At 35.5% G+C, this 17,535-nt stretch overlaps 3 protein-coding genes across 3 annotated transcripts in view; all 3 read right to left on the bottom strand.

Annotated features, from left to right (window-relative positions):
• Positions 1-17,535, bottom strand: part of LOC142339736 (uncharacterized) — a 169,655-nt gene that overhangs the window by 93,114 nt on the left and 59,006 nt on the right. The window lies entirely within an intron of this gene.
• Positions 1,339-3,488, bottom strand: LOC142339732 (uncharacterized). Its single transcript, XM_075389964.1, has one exon. The coding sequence runs from the start codon at positions 3,483-3,485 to the stop codon at positions 1,560-1,562; it is 1,926 nt and encodes a 641-aa protein (XP_075246079.1). The 5' UTR covers positions 3,486-3,488; the 3' UTR covers positions 1,339-1,559.
• LOC142339065 (uncharacterized) overlaps positions 13,840-17,535 on the bottom strand; it is a 28,090-nt gene continuing 24,394 nt past the window's right edge. Inside the window, exon 2 of the mRNA XM_075388726.1 lies at positions 13,840-16,032. Within this exon, the coding sequence (XP_075244841.1) occupies positions 14,107-16,032 (1,926 nt within the window). The 3' untranslated portion in view covers positions 13,840-14,106. The remainder of the gene's footprint in view (positions 16,033-17,535) is intronic.

The raw sequence follows: 17,535 nt of genomic DNA, 5'->3' as shown, positions 1-17,535 counted from the left end.
TGATTCAGCAGCTTCGGCGAATCACATATTTAGAGTCTAATTAGGCACTCAGAGAAACGCTCGTCAACTTAATGCCCTCTGGCTTTCCCAATTATACCAATTCTAAAAACAAACTCATGAATTTGTCGGTCAGACAACAAAACGATAAGAGGAAAAGTGCTATAGATTTCGTTTCAGAGTAATTAAGAAACCAGCTGTCATAACTCAAATTGTAAAACAAATATAATAAACAGCAATATAAGGACGAGTAGTACACAAAATTCAGCAATATAATAAAGAGCACCTTCAAGGATCATGAGAATACTGCTCTACACTCGTCTATCTCTACAAATGCTGCTGTATCTTTATCGTAAAGAAGAGACAATAACTTAGAAAATCAAATCACAACTTTTTTGGTTACTTTCAAACTGTTTATTCAACTTCAGAGAGTTTGAACAAATCAAACATAACAGACTAACGTCGGGCGAATTGCTCTCAAACGATCGGCAAGCGGTTGGCTTCGTCAGCAGCTAGACACAGGGGAACGGTGCAGGTGGCGTTGGCAACAGCGGCGGGGGGAGGGGTTCTTCAACCTCAAGAATCGCCCTTCACACCATAAGTATAAGTCTCCAAAACAGTTTCTGTGGACCGCATACTGGAGGACTAGTGAGTTGAAAGGCACTAAGAGCACTTAATGCCCGCTGGGCGCTACCTGTTTATCCCGTTTTTGAGGACGAGAAAAAAGCAAAAAAAAATCGCATTGAAAAAGACCGACAGGACTAATATAATTATATTAGTCCTGTCGGTCTTTATCAATGCGATTTTTTTTTGCTTTTTTTCTCGTCCTCAAAAACGGGATAAACTCTAAAAACGGGAATAATCTGTGTCTTATAAGATTTCTGTAAGATCTTACAAGATATGATTTTATCTTATAAGAATATTGTGTCTCTTATAAGATTCCATTTTGATCATACAAGATCTGCTTCAATCTTAGCAGAATAATGTGTGTCTTATAAGATTCTTTTAAGGACTTGCAAGATATGTTTTAATCTTGTAAGAATAATGTGTGTCTTATAAGATCCTTATAAGATCTTTCCAGTTGTTACTATTCTTAGGAACTCTTATAAGATTAAAACATATCTTATAAAAATCTTATAAGATCTTACGAATTTTCACAACTCTTATAAGATCTTATAAGTTCTGAGTAAATCTTGTAAGTCTCTTATACAATCTTACAAGATTAATGCATTAACTTGTAAGGCCAGATAAGAATCTTATAAGATCTTATAAGATTTGCAATGGTCAATGACTAGGGAATTGCTACAAAGTTCGTTTGAGAGCAATTAAATTAAAGTAAAATTAAAATAAAGGAAAGATAAAAGATAGTACAAGTCTCATCAGATGCTACTGTCTCTTTATAGTAAAACGAGACTATCACTTAGCTATATGATTTCACACCTTTTTTCGTGTACTTTGAAACAGTTCATTCAACTTCAGAGAGTCTAAACAAATCAATAAAATCAAATTAATAACGTTGAGGAAAACTTCAGATGAAAAGTAGTAAAAGTCAAAAACAAGCTTCACAGTTTCGGAATTTTGTTTAGAAAGTCCAGTTCGTCAATCCAATAAGCAAGGAGGTTATCAGGGGTTTGCAACTCGACCACAACGATGGCTGTCGAACCAGTAACAAACTGAACACGGAGTATCTTCGTATCAGTTGGAGCGTCTTCAAAAGTGGCATGAACAACACCAACACAAATCCATTTTGACATTTCACCATTACAACTTTGACGTAAGACGACACATAGAGATCTCTCGAAGTCCCACAGAGTCAAAGTTGAGGATAAAAACAAAATTGAATCAACTGACCGCAAGCCGTGGCAGTGCACTGTTATTTCGAAGTTCCCTTCAGAAGATAAAACATGAACACTGTTCGCATCGTCATCTTTAAATTTTGCGGCCATGAAATTTAAGGTAATGTTGAACGATACCAGCAACGGCTTTTCACGACAAGCAATGACCTCTAGTTTTTCATCCGGCTCAAAAGGCCGCACTTGTTTCTGATCATTATCGTATATGAGACAATTTACTTTATCACGTTGCTGGTAATATATCAAGACATCAGTTTGATCAAGACCATCAAAAACTTTTTGTACGTTGACACTAGATTCATTGGACAACATGTTACAACTGAAAAACGATGTCTTCGTGGCTATAAGGGTGACAAAATTTTTCATAATTTTCGCAGATGATATATCGAATGGATTTGAGACAAGCTTGATATCTGTTAACTCTGACGCGTGAAAATTTTCGTCGAAGTGTCGATTCAATTTGAAACTAGTTCTGCGGTCAGATGAAATTTTACATTTCCAGCAGAATAACCCATTGCTTGAGTTCTCTCTAATGTAATGATAGGGGTTGCAGTAACTGCAGTACGAAACACCTGGAATGCCAATACGATTCAGTGACAATTTCAGAGCACCGCTTCCATCGCGGAAGAACAAACAGCATATATCGGGTGCTCCATAAACGCGAAAGCAAGACTTCGATAAAGACTCTCGCGACAGCATCCTTTTCGTCATCTCGATTTTGTTTATAGGACACAATTTGGCTGTCGGCCAAATCATTGACTGGAAAAAGGAGCTTATCGTTTCTACCAACAGTTCCTGGAACTTCTCATCTCGGAAATGAAAAGGCTGAAAAATCACATGAAAATTCAAATGAGTTCTCTGCTCGTTCAAGGATTTATCCATTGCAGAAATCATTTCGTTGAAACTCGAGACTAAAACATCATCTGACGAATTCAAAACACCTCGCAACTTAATCACAAAATTGTCCGCAGAGTCTACAATCCGATCAAATTTTGTCGACTTCGATTCCGTTAGTAGTTCGCGTCCATCTTTTCGAAATTTCTCGATCATCTTTTTCTTCAAATCGGACATTTTGTGACTCTTTGAGGCTGTTGTGAAAACTTCGGAGACATATTGATGCAATGTGCCATCAATTGTATCTGGTCGATAAATTTCAGATTCTAATTTGAGCGCATCAAGAGAAACTTTCTGTCGATGTTGATGATATTTCACATCTTTTGTCAAGGAATCGAAATCATTGATGTACTTAAAAACCTCTTTTTTGACATCACTTGATTTTTGGTCAATAGGCAAAACTTCGTGATTTTTATGAGCCAACGCACAACGAATGCATATAACGTTTACACATGTAACACAATAGAGCTCATTTACAGATTTGTGTTTTTCACACAGTGAAACCTCATGACCATACATGTCCATAATCAGGTGATTTTTCTTAGCATGTGGTGTGATACAACTACTGCACATGAAACTTCGGTTGCAGGTTTTCTCTTCACCTTCGCTACAAGGAAAACAGCAATATAGAAGATTTGATTCTCCTTCAAGCAACTCCTTGCACTCGTCGCATGCATTGTGCGTGTCCTCAGGGTTGCCCTCAGCAACACTCAATAAATCCTTAGAATCGGTTCCATCCATCGTCTATCTTAAACAACATTTAATCACTGAAACGATAAAACAACAAAAATTAATGGACGGAAAGAGAGAAAGAAAGAATTTATTTCTGCAAAATATAAATCAATTAAATATAATTTATTTATAAAGAGACTCGGAGGGGACAGGCAACGGGACTATGTGTCTTCATAATTCTGCCCTTAGTAGTTGAACTTACTTGTGTAATGGTTGCTCAATAGTCAAAGAGAAATCAAAAAATGAAAAATTAATTTTTTTTCGAAGTTTTTTCATGACTTTTCTGGTCATTCATTGGAACATTAACCAAGTGCTTAACCATGGACGACTATTAACTGCTTATGGTTGTAGACGAGCCTAAATTGAAGTTACAAGGAATTTTTTTGCAAATTTTTACAAGTTCAGAATTTGTCAAGTTGCACCAGAATCGCAAAAATTTTTAAAAAAAAAAATGGACAAAAATTGGTCTTAGAGGGGTCATTCTTTTCCAACAGAAAGCCAACTATTTTTGGGTACTCCTGTAGCATGCAGGCAAGGGTTATGGATTTTTTGGGTTCCTATAACGAACGAATATGTTTGACCAATTCGTCATTATTGAGAATATAGAAATCTTTCAATTTAGGACAAAAACTACTCAACTCTTTTGAATTTAATTTTCAACATTTTCTAATAGGTTTTGTTTGGTGAGGCAGTTGAACAACTTTTTAGCACGGTACTTTACTGATAGTCTTTCAATTTTTTTTTCTTACAAATCGGTTCATGAAGCAGATTCAGGGAGTATTTCTAGTGAATTTATTATTAAAACAAAACATATAATTTAAGAAATTTTATAAATGTAGGCCATGAAAGAACGAAGAACAAACTTGAGCAGCTCACAAATGTGCAGTTCATACACGATTAGAATCTTATGCTTGACAACTATATCCTCAGAATGGTCAGAGCGCCTACGAAAATAAAAAAAACTTTAATACTTTTTTCTGAAGTAGTTAATTTGTCTCAAACTTGACTAGTTTGAGCAACCGTAAACTAATACGCCATATTGAACTATTGGATTTATGTTACTTTTATAATATCTTATAAAAATTCGGCGGTACATAATGTCTAAGCTTCGAAGTAATCCCACACTGTTTTCCTAGTCTCTTTTTCACATAATCAATATGAGCAACAAAAAATGGTTTTGAATCTAATCTTAAACAAAGATACTTACAGACTTGTGAAGAAACTGGACAATTATTCATAGTAAATGATAGAATGGAAGCACTTGTGTTTATATTCATTTGTAGAGTTTTTTCTAAGTTAAGAGATAACTTGTTTGCTACAAGCCAACAACTCATCTCTTTCAGATCTGATTCAATCTGATTCCTATTACAAACTACTGAGAAAAATAGTTGTGTCATCGGCAGAAACAACTATATCAGTATGTTTGCAACACTCAGGTAAGTCGTTAATATATATTACGAACAACAAAGGTCCAAGTATTGATCCCTGTGGAACTCCACAATTCACTTTTCTCCAATTCGATAAATGACCGTTTATTTCATCCTTTTGGTATCTGTTTGCAAGGTATAATTGGAATCACTTTAAACAATTGAGACGAATACCATATCTTTCTAATTTCCAGAGCAAAATTTGATGATCTACTGTATCGAATGCCTTTTTGAGGTCAAGGAAGCAACATGAAATTCTACAGGAGCATCAATTGTACTATGCTCAAGAGGAAAGCCAAATTGTTTGCATGAGAATAGTAAATTCTTTTCAAAGAAAAGGTATACTCTGTTGTACATAATTAGCTCAAAAATTTTGCTCCTGATACTTATCAAAATTATAGATCGATAATTATTTTCATCAATTTTATCACCCTCTTTATGAAGTGCAATAACTTAAGCTTCAGCGAGAATCTTTGGAAACACACCTCCCTAAATGACATGTTAATTAAATCACAGAGAAATGGAGCGGTAGTATTCGAACTGATCTTTATCAAGTTTTTAAGATATTACTCAAATTATCTAGACCAGATGATGATTTATTATCAAGTTCATTCATGATGCTTAAGATTTCCTCATCGATGGTTTTATATAAGAACATGGATTTATTATTAAAGTTGATTGTTTTCAATGGTGCATCGGCATCTGGTATTTTCGAAGCGATATTCTTACCAATATCTGCAAAATAGTCATTAAAAGAGTTAGCAATCTCATCAATTGTCACGTTCAAACCAGTACTAGAGTTGAGAAATGGTATATTTTTACTCACGTGATTTTTACCGGAAAGATTGATCAGTAATTTATATGTTTGCCTTGAGTCTACTATGCAAGATTCGGAACGATTTGCGTAAAAATCTTTTTGGCAACTTTGTCTGAATTTTCAAACTTGGCACGTTATCTCTTGAAGTTATTTAAATGACTGATGTTTCTTGTGCTTTTCCATTTACGATGCGCCTGGTTTTTATGCATTTTTAGATTTTTTAATCTCATTGGACGCCCGTTTTGGATTTTTGTTTGATTCATTTTTGAAAGTTCTGCAGGGCGAGAATTCATCGGTTATCTGAGAAAAATTTTTGAGATCAGTATCAACATTATCAGTAACTGTTTCATTAGTGACTTCCTTCAAAGCCAGCATTAGCGAGGAACAAGGTTTTTCACAATAACATTCACCAAGTTGGGATTGTCATCAGGCGTTCCTTTACTCTCCATTGCTAGAGATAGCTGCATTCTTTTTCGCATCACACTTTGAGTAACGGTGCTCGGGTTTTTCGGGTCAAATTAGGCGTTTGCATGGGCGTTTTGTTAAATTTACCAATTTTAAATACCAGTTTAAGTAGAGTAGACTGCTTAGAAAGGCCAGGGGCATTCAAATCACAAAATTTATTTGATTTAACTTGAGCAGCATCGGCATTGGGAAGATTCTGGTTGTAGGCATAGACATCTTGTTTCCTAGAAAAAAATGGAAGTCCCATTTGTTTTGCTTCAGTTCTTACTTCCCGTCTGTCGGAGCTAGACATTCATCAACTTGTACGGGTCGTCCTAATGAATTGCTTATGCCCATGAGCCGGGTTCTTCTGGCCCTATTAAATCACGGTCCCGGTTATACATAAACTTCACAATTATAGGAGCGTTCGGGCTTTGGTTTAATGGATGACACGCTGCTAGGCTTGGGGTTGAAATTTCGCCGCAAAATTTGTTTGAAGAGAAGCAATATTCTTGATAGTGCGTCGCTTTTGCATTCGAAATTTTAGAAAATTAGGCACAGTTTTCTCGAGCACTTTTCAAGTTCAACAATTCGCTCATCTAGTTTGTGTATTGCATTGGTGTTGATGTTCATCATATCTTTCATGTGTCCTTGACTCTGTTTAAACCTCCTCAGTTCACCGTCCTGCTTTATTATCAATGGCATCATTTTTTTGCATAAGATCTTTCATCGTCGAACCCACATCACCATCATCTAGTTTTTCAACTTCGTCCGCAATAGAGTCAACGTCAACTTCAAAGCAATCCTCAAGATCATCAAAATCCATGTTCATTCTCTATTTAATATGTTTATCACATCAATTAGGCTAACAAAGAGACCGTAAGATATGGTAGGGAAAAAACCAGCCACAGAACAGCTCAATAATTCAACTCAAGCTCAAAACTTGAAACTAAAATAACTATAGTAGAATCAGTGTTAGTTCCGTCATCGAACAACAGAATAAATCACCAGAAAGCTAAAAAACGAACTTAAAACACGACTACTAAAGTTGGTATCGGCATTGGTCCATCCCCAATGTTTGACTACCAGACCTTAGACTAGCTAAACCGATTATTCTAGAATCTGTGCAATATCGATACACCCGCAGATCAATTGGTATCATCCATAAATGGAGCAATCATCCATGAACGACACAAATAGAGCAAAGAACACTTTTAAATATCATATTCATTAATAATTCCAACACCTGCAGATCAATTAGTATCATCCATAAATGGAGCAATCATCCATAAACGACAAAGATAGAGCAGAGAACACTTTTTGATATTAAACTCATTAATAATTAGACCAGACCATAGACCAGCTAAACTGATTATTTTGGAATCTGTGGAATATCGATACACCACCAGATCAATTAGCATCATCCATAAATGGAGCAATCATACATAAACGACACAAATAGAGCAAAAAACAATTTTTGATATTAAATTCAATAATTCCACCCACAATTCCACCCCCATTAATTTGTCCACCCCAGTTTTTGGCTACCAGACCTTAGACAAGCTAAACTGATTATTCTGGAATCTGTGCAATATCGATACACCCGCAGATCAATTGGTATCATCTATAAATGGAGCAATCATCCATGAACGACACAAATAGAGCAAAGAACACTTTTAAATATCATATTCATTAATAATTCCAACACCCGCAGATCAATTAGTATCATCCATAAATGGAGCAATCATCCATAAACGACAAAAATAGAGCAGAGAAAACTTTTTGATATTAAACTCATTAATAATTAGACCAGACCTTAGACCAGCTAAACTGATTAGTCTGGAATCTGTGGAATATCGATACACCCGCAGATCAATTAGCATCATCCATAAATGGAGCAATCATACATAAACGACTGAAATAGAGCAAAATACACTTTGATATTAAATTCAATAATTCCACCCACAATTCCACCCCCATTAATTTGTCCACCCCCAGTTTTTGGCTACCAGACCTTAGACAAGCTAAACTGATTATTCTGGAATCTGTGGAATATCGATACACCCGCAGATCAATTAGCATCATCCATAAATGGAGCAGTCACACATAAACGACACAAATAGAGCAAAGAACACTTTTTGATATTAAATTCAATAATTCCACCCACAATTCCACCCCCATTAATTTGTCCACCCCCAGTTTTTGGCTACCAGACCTTAGACCAGCTAAACTGATGATTCTGGAATCTGTGAATATCGATACAACCGCAGATCAATTAGTATCATCCATAAATGGAGCAATCATCCATAAACGACACAAACAGAGCAAAGAACATTTTTTGATATTAAATTCATTAATAATTAGACCAGACCTTAGACCAGCTAAACTGATTATTCTGGAATCTGTGGAATATCGATACACCCGCAGATCAATTAGTATCATCCATAAATGGAGTAATCATCCATGAACGACACAAATAGAGCAAAGAACACTTTTTGATATTAAATTCATTAATAATTCCATTTCATCTTAAGTTCTGAAAGCTTTTTTTAATGCTCTTCACGGATAGACACAATGTTACCCAGGTATCACCATTTCGTTAGCCAGTCACCAGTCAAAACAGCTACTTCCAACTGGATGCCAGCAAAGCAATCAACAAGAGGAGTTTACATGATACTAATTACAATAGTTTAATAATTATTCGCATAAAATAAATCCTTAACGCAGTCAAAAAGTCCTGTGATTAGAACCATTAGAAACTGTAACAGTAACAATAAAAAGAGAAGCTGACTTTCAGTATTGGCTCAAATTTTCATAAATAACGAATTCGAAGTCATTAAACGTTAAAGTTTTGCTCAATTCTTAAATGAGCAATTCAGTATAAATTACAAACCTTTTCTCATTTCTGCTGTAACTCCCCTCTGAATAAAGAAATTTCTTGTCTAAATTTACATATTCATTCTATATTTATATATCCATACAAAAAGTTTCGAGCGATAGTCATTTATGAAGTTAAACTGCAAACACGTGCGGCCAAAAAAACTATTGAACATTACCTGAGGAATAGCAGACCCTTTCAAGAGCTGGTCTGATCAATTTGTTCAAAAATACAACACAGACAAAAAATTAACATAAAAAACCTGTACATACCTACTCCTTAAGCGCTCTGTAGAGAGCGATCTGTTACTAGGACTCAGAAGGAGGTTGTACGCTGAGCGATGAACATTTTTCTTCCAAAAACACGAATTATGAAAGATTTATCAACAAAACAATCTAATTTTCTGCTAGCCCATCTACAACACAATTATTTTTAAAACCTATTATGAAGCAGCAAAACCGCTGTATTTTTCAAAAAGTTTTAAAATATTTCAGAGCTCCTCACTGGGTCGTTTAATTTTCTATGAAAAATCTGATATAAAAAAAGGTTTTGCTTGACATAGAAAAAAACTACAAACTTATAATTTAAGTTCGAAGCTAGAAAATAGTTTAAGTGAACAAAATGAAAAAAATATATATTATTAAATTTGAAACAAAAATTGGCAAAAAAAACTCAAATAGCTCAACAACGAACATAAAAGAACATTTTGTAAAATGCTAAACAAATGTTAAAAGGTTGAGAGAGAACAAGCGTACGTAAATTGTGCACAAGATAGGCTTGACAAGAAGCTATAATTGTTCGATGTATACCACGCTTGATAAATGAAGCCTTGAAGAAGAAGAAAGAACGAGAGAACGGGTTATAAGATATGCCCAAGTTGGAGAGCTCAAGACAAGTTGGTGCAATGGTTAGCACAGTAAGCTAGCAAGTAAGAGATGCTGGTTCGAATCATGTACTGGTCCGCTTTCACAGTAAAAGCGACTGCTTAGACCCCACAAAACAGTTTGTGCCCCGAACCCAGTTCATGAGCTTAATCACAAAGCGGGTCACAAGAGGCTCTACAAGTTCAACGTATACTGGAATTCTCAATGAAGCCTTAAGGATCAAGAAAATAACAAAACGGGTTTAAGAGATGCTGAATGCTTAGCCTAGGTCTTATAAATGGCTAGCACACTAGACTTGCAATTAAGAGATGCTGCTTCTAATCTAGTAATGCACCATTTTTTACAGTATTGGCCCAGACCTCCTAACACAAATGCAATAAACTTTCAAAGTAAACATTGCATGAAAACGAAATGAAATTTTTGGCGAAGAATGTTTATAAGGAGGTAAAGCAAAATTTAGCACGAATGGTTTTCTGTCACAATAAACACACCGAGTTTGAACATTTTTAAATTGCGGCGCGTTGCCTCTTAAATCACAAGAGCTAATAAGCAAAAAAATAGAATCTCACCAAGATTTTTGTATTAAAATGACACCCTTTACAGGTCACAATTATGTTAATTTCAGAATCATTCAATTAAACGAACATGAAAACGCCTGTGTCATAAAAATATGAAACAAAACAAATTAAAATGTTTATTGGAAATCAATGTACATTGGAACATTGATTTTAAAAATAAAAGTTTTCTTATTGCTTTTACAAAGAAATTTGCTTTCCGAAGAATTGAGCTGCCCTGATTTGAAAATAATGAAGTAACCATATTATCTCACATGACTATACAAACCAAAAAAACTAACGTTAATTGAATTTCTCTAGAGGGAGGGGGTGGGAATTAAGACTTTTGGGGAGGGGGCAAAAAATTCACAAGGAGGGTCTTCAAATGAGTCATTAGAATCTCTAAAGTACCACATAAAGTTAAAAAGGACACCCATTTTTGCGCGCCTTTCACTTGACTTTAAGTAGTAAACTGCCGCCAATTACGTTCAGCTGTTTAAAATTGCATATGAGTAGAGAAATTTAGACCATGAAAAACGCATAAAAAACAAGATAAAACTCAAAACGGTCAAGCAAAATTTTTGCATAAATAAAGAATTCGAAGTCATTAAACGTTAAAGTTTTGCTCAATTCTTAAATGAGCAATTCAGTATAAATTACAAACCTTTTCTCATTTCTGCTGTAACTCCCCTCTGAATAAAGAAATTTCTTGTCTAAATTTATATATTCATTCTTTATTTATATATCCATACAAAAAGTTTCGAGCGATAGTTATTTATAAATTTAAACTGCAAACGCGTGCGGCCAAAAAACTATTGAACATTACCTGAGGAATAGCAGACCCTTTCAAGAGCTGTTCTGATCAATTTGTTCAAAAATACAACACAGACAAAAAATTAACATAAAAAATCTGTACATACCTACTCCTTAAGCGATCTGTAGAGAGCGATCTGTTATTAGGACTCAGAAGGAGGTTATACGCGGAGGGATGAACATTTTTCTTCCAAAAACACGACTTATGAAAGATTTATCAACAAAACAATCTAATTTTCTGCTAGCTCATCTACAACACAATTATTTTTAAAACCTATTATGAAGCAGCAAAACCGCTGTATTTTTCAAAAAGTTTTAAAACATTTCAGAGCTCCTCACTGGGTCGTTTAATTTTCTTTGAAAAATCTGATATAAAAAAGGTTTTGCTTGACATAGAAAAAACTACAAACTTATAATTTAAGTTCGAAGCTAGAAAATAGTTTAAGTGAACAAAATGAAAAAAAATATTATTAAATTTGAAACAAAAATTGGCAAAAAACTCAAATAGCTCAACAACGAACATAAAAGAAGATTTTGTAAAATGCTAAACAAATGTTAAAAGGTTGAGAGAGAACAAGCGTACGTAAATTGTGCACAAGATAGGCTTGACAAGAAGCTATAATTGTTCGATGTATACCACGCTTGATAAATGAAGCCTTGAGGAAGAAGAAAGAACGAGAGAACGGGTTATAAGATATGCCCAAGTTGGAGAGCTGAAGACAAGTTGGTGCAATGGTTAGCTCAGTAAGCTAGCAAGTAAGAGATGCTGGTTCGAATCATGTACTGGTCCGCTTTCACAGTAAAAGCGACTGCTTAGACCCCAAAAAACAGTTTGTGCCCCGAACCCAGTCCATGAGCTTAATCACAAAGCGGGTCACAAGAGGCTCTACAAGTTCAACGTATACTGGAATTCTCAATGTAGCCTTAAGGATCAAGAAAGAATAACAAAACGGGTTTAAGAGATGCTGAATTCTTAGCCTAGGTTTTATAAATGGCTAGCACACTAGACTTGCAATTAAGAGATGCTGCTTCTAATCTAGTAATGCACCATTTTTTACAGTATTGGCCCAGACTTCCTAACACAAATGCAATAAACTTTCAAAGTAAACATTGCATGAAAACGAAATGAAATTTTTGGCGAAGAATGTTTATAAGGAGGTAAAACAAAATTTAGCACGAATGGTTTTCTGTCACAAGAAACACACCGAGTTTGAACATTTTTAAATTGCGGCGCGTTGCCTCTTAAATCACTAGAGCTAATTAGCAAAAAAATAGAATCTCACCAAGATTTTTGTATTAAAATGACACCCTTTACAGGTCACAATTATGTTAATTTCAGAATCATTCAATTAAACGAACATGAAAACGCCTGTGTCAAAAAAAAATGAAACAAAACAAATCAAAATGTTTATTGGAAATCAATGTACATTGGAACATTGATTTTAAAAATAAAAGTTTTCTTATTGCTTTTACAAAGAAATTTGCTTTCCGAAGAATTGAGCTGCCCTGATTTGAAAATAATGAAGTAACCATATTATCTCACATGACTATACAAACCAAAAAAACTAACGTTAATTGAATTTCTCTAGAGGGAGGGGGTGGGAATTAAGACTTTTGGGGAGGGGGCAAAAAATTCACAAGGAGGGTCTTCAAATGAGTCATTAGAATCTCTAAAGTACCACATAAAGTTAAAAAGGACACCCATTTTTGCGCGCCTTTCACTTGACTTTAAGTAGTAAACTGCCGCCAATTACGTTCAGCTGTTTAAAATTGCAAATGAGTAGAGAAATTTAGACCATGAAAAACGCATAAAAAACAAGATAAAACTCAAAACGGTCAAGCATAATTTTTGCATGAAAAAGCACATTCAAATGAAAATTTGGGAGCAGTTTCAATCTGTTTCTTAGCAATATGAAAATAAAATGGACTTACAAAAGATATCATCAAATGAGTTTAAATTGTAGTCAGCAGCATTTTTATTTAAGAAGACCACTTGTAACAACGAATAGAGTCAAAGGTTGGAAAAAATTACAATTGACCACAGATTCTCCAGCACGATGACCATGAGTTTTACGCGCGACAAATTATATCTTCAAAAACCATTTGTTTTTGGAAAAGTTAACATTTAGCGTTTTTCAAATAATCTTAGGCCGTAAAGTATCGAAAAAATTCTCAGAATTACTTCGTTTATAAAAACTGTTAGAAAAATTTAATGATAAAAATGCACCGCTTCTCGACCTTCAAAGACGAAAAAAACCAAATCATACCGGTGTGTGAGAAATGAATTACCAATAAATTCCTGTTAACTTTGAAGCCCCCTTTTTGTTGGGCACGATAAAAAACTGTCTTCTAATAATTTTAACTAATTTAACTAATTTAAATTTGAATTAGTTAGCTCAAAATCAACAAATTCTTTCTCGGAAGACATCGGGTTGAACAAAAAAAATTGATATACAGAGAAAGAAGGATCGTTTCAGTTTGCGACCCCAGAGCGATATGCACCCCACTGTCCACTGTTACAGCGCAGGTGTCATTACACAGTGAATCGTTATGTAAAAATATGGCACGTGCGTCTGGGGGGTGCAAATAATATGCGCACACTAAGCTGGGGGGGTGGGGGTTGCACAAAACGGAAAAGATCCCACAGATCATATTCGTATTCAATGAAAGAGATCAACGAGTATTTAGAGTTAAATTAAGAACTTACGAGACATTTGAAAAACCCTTGTGCAATTAATTCTGCATATGAAACAGTTACTCAGGCCTCGGGAGTTTTTGGCACACTTCGTCGAACAAACTGAAATTTTTGCTAATTATTTAAAGTAAGCCAGCAACTCTTTAACTGTAATTTTGAAGCTGCTCGGAGTCTTATTTTTAGCATCGGTGTAGAACAAATAGAGCATATCTGGAAACTCAAGTTTTTGATGTTGTTTGACGACCTTGACTTCTGTAAGTGTCAAATCTGCAGAGCCGTCATCAGGCACCGTTGGAGAGACAACGCCGATCGGAATGTATTTAGAGGTGTACTGACGAAGAATGACACAGATCCTCTTCGTGTAATTCCACGCAAGCAAAAACGGAGTGTACGATTCATTGATAACAAAATGAAGAGCGTCAATTGTCCGCAAGCCATGATGTACAGGCGGAATAATTTCTGTCTTTCCTCCAGATAACACTAGAATTTCGCCAGTGGATTTCAGAGCCACAAATAGTGTCATGAAATCTCTGCTAACAGTCACAGCCGACGGTTTCTCAGGACACTGATATCGTTCAAAAGATTTATCCTCCAAAATTGAACGTATCTCTTTTAACTTTTCGTCATATATCAAGCAATTCAATCGCGCCAAATTCAAGCTAGAATAAACGAGCAAAAATTGCTCAATGTTCTGCTTATCAAAAAGTAGCCTGAAAGAAGCGCTGTTCTCAGAATTGTCAAATGAGTTGAATATGTAAAGTCCATCCTCAAACATAGCAACAAAATCACCCAATCTTACTGTCAATTCCACCTCCAATGGAAACTCAATTTCCAAAAGTCTAACGACCGTCTTCTGGTCGGTGACTGAAACTTCACGGCGAGGTTGCACAGTGTTACAAGACGTAATTGAAGTATAGGGATCTATAAGAGGGTTCTCAGGACAGCGCATATATGAAGCTTGACTGCATCTTGAAATTCCCCACAAAGGATAGCCACAATTTAGACAATTAGTTGGAAGAGCAGGCGTACGGTTGCCACATTTTTCAGTTGACACAAAAGTGATTTGGTCTCTGTCGTCCATCTCAACAGAAGTATATACATCGAAGGGATGAAGAACAATTTTGAAATTGTCACGTAACAATACTCCAGGTTTCAACTGCATCTGAAGGGGCTCTTTAGTAAAGGCGGTGGGCCACACCATCGATGTGAAGAAAACACTAATAAGGCTTGACAGTTTTCCTTGAAATGACACGTTATTTATATAAAACGGGTGCATATAGCTGACACATCCAACTTGCCCTCTCTGCTTCTTCAAGCAATTTTCCATTTCAGATAACAAGCCTTGGAATTTGTCAACGAGGACAGCATCTGAGTTCTGCAACACTTGGCGTAAGTTCTCACCCAGCTCAACAGATTTAGCCACCAGCTGGTCAAATTCAGCTGACGTTGCTTTTGTTAGAGTCGTTTTGTTGGAATCTTGGCGGAACTGTTCTTGCAAACTTGTCAGCAGCGTTTGAATATCCTCATTTTTTGCTGTTTCTCGGACCATATCACTCATTATCTTGATCAGTACATCCAAAACCGTGTCCGGATTACACAACTCATTAGCTTTGTCTAAAGCTTCCAAACAATCCTTTCGAACCTGCTGCTGAAAATTAACATCCTTCGTAAGAGAGTCAAATTGATTAATGTACTTAAAAACTTCTTTACGTGTCTCTGCGCATTTTTCATGAATTGGCGCAAAATCATGCTCTTTGTGCAGCATAAGGCACAACCGACAAAAAGAATGATCGCAATCCGTGCAGAACAATTCGTCCATAGATTTGTGTTGTTTACAAACTGAAACTTCATATCCTTTCGAGTCTAGAACACGGTGCAATCTGCGCACGTGCTGACCAACGCATAAGTTGCAAAACAGTTGCTTCTCAGCCGATGCTCTCTTCTCTTCACATGTTTCACAACTGAAGGGCAGTTCCTCGCTATTATCCGATTCCATCGAAAAATCGCTTTCGCAGATCGAGCAGACCTTTTCCATAATTTTGAACTGAAATACCGAAGATATCCAAGACCAAAGATAAAAAATGACTGAAAGACATGCTTGTTTGCCCCCTCCCCCCCCCCCCTATGAAAGCTACTTTCAGATAGTTCAGATGAGAAGCGTTTCACAATTGCAGAAAAACGGAAAACTGCAGATATGAGGCTCACTGTAATTATTGTCCACTGAAATTATTGAACTAAAGCTGCAAAATGACATTCGCTTTTAAGAATACGGATTTCGATCAACATCAAATTATAGGGTAAAATAGCCAAATATAAAACTCGCATCGAGACACAACTTTTGTTAATGTTGGGAGAGTATAAAAAAATCACACCATCCCGACAAGAAAATCAAAGAAATTTAATTGATGTTAACAATCAATTGACGGAATGAAAGTACCTCTGATCAAAGTCAGTTGACTCAAATTATTTAATTGAACGCCCAAATTTTCAAAAACTGAAAAAACCGACCCCTAACAATGCACAACACAATCTGAAAAAATGCTTTCGAAAATGCTTTTCTCGTTTAAAATTTAACATCGAACAGAAATTTTTATAGCACATTTTGATTCAATTTTTCCCATGTTTCTGGAGAAGAAACACTTTTGGCATTAACAACCTGCTGCTGAATATTAAGCGGACGAACTATTTCCCAGAGAAGTCTCAAATTTTCAGTAGAATTTTTTTTGAAATGATAAGCTACAACAGTCGCAAAGAAATCTGATGAAAATGACCACCAATCGTAGCTAAAGATGTATAAAGTATTTCGTGAAGTTCTGTGCCCACATTTTAGCTAAAATGAGCTGTATGTATCATATCCAGTTCCCATTGGTTCAAAGCAAGTTGCAACTTCTCAGGACATTCAAGACTGTTTCTCGTGTCATTTCGGTAGTAAATCAGTAGTATTTCTAAAATCTACGAGCAGTGTTGTATCCGAATTTCCATTTCCCAGCAATCGCAAAAAAATTCAAGGAAAAAAATAATTTCAGCCATATAAGAAAATCTGATATATTAAGGAACCAAAGCAGAAATTGGGGTAAAAATCTGCATCTTAATGACCTGTAAGATACCATTTCAAATCACCAATTGAAAAACTATTTTAAATTATTGAACATAAAAAGAATTAAACAGAATTAATTTCCAGTGCCTTCATTCTTTACGATGTCCCTGAACTGACAGAGAGGAAAATGAGATTCCCGCAGAATTCGCTCTATTTTTTTACAAATATTTTTAAGCTACAAATTACAAGTATTTACAATTTTTTTTAAATTTTATCTTCCTACATGAATTGAGGAAAATAAGGAAAGATAAAAATGAAAATTTTTAGCCCGTGGACTGCAACGATTCAAAATCTATAACTAATGCATATCACGGGTGTTGTTTTGTTATCACCACCTCTTGTTCTCTTAGTGAAATATGAGAAACGCCGAAATCTGATCAAAAAGGAGCCGGACTGGTTTTTAGACTCTGAACTCACTTCACGAGCAATTGGAAGAAAATCAAAGAAAAT

The sequence above is a fragment of the Convolutriloba macropyga genome, chromosome 5, assembly GCF_964194025.1.
Source record: "Convolutriloba macropyga chromosome 5, txConMacr16.3, whole genome shotgun sequence".
In the NCBI taxonomy this organism is placed as follows: domain Eukaryota; kingdom Metazoa; phylum Xenacoelomorpha; order Acoela; family Convolutidae; genus Convolutriloba; species Convolutriloba macropyga.
Note: the sequence above shows the minus strand (reverse complement) of the source record. Positions and strands in the feature narration are given on the sequence as shown.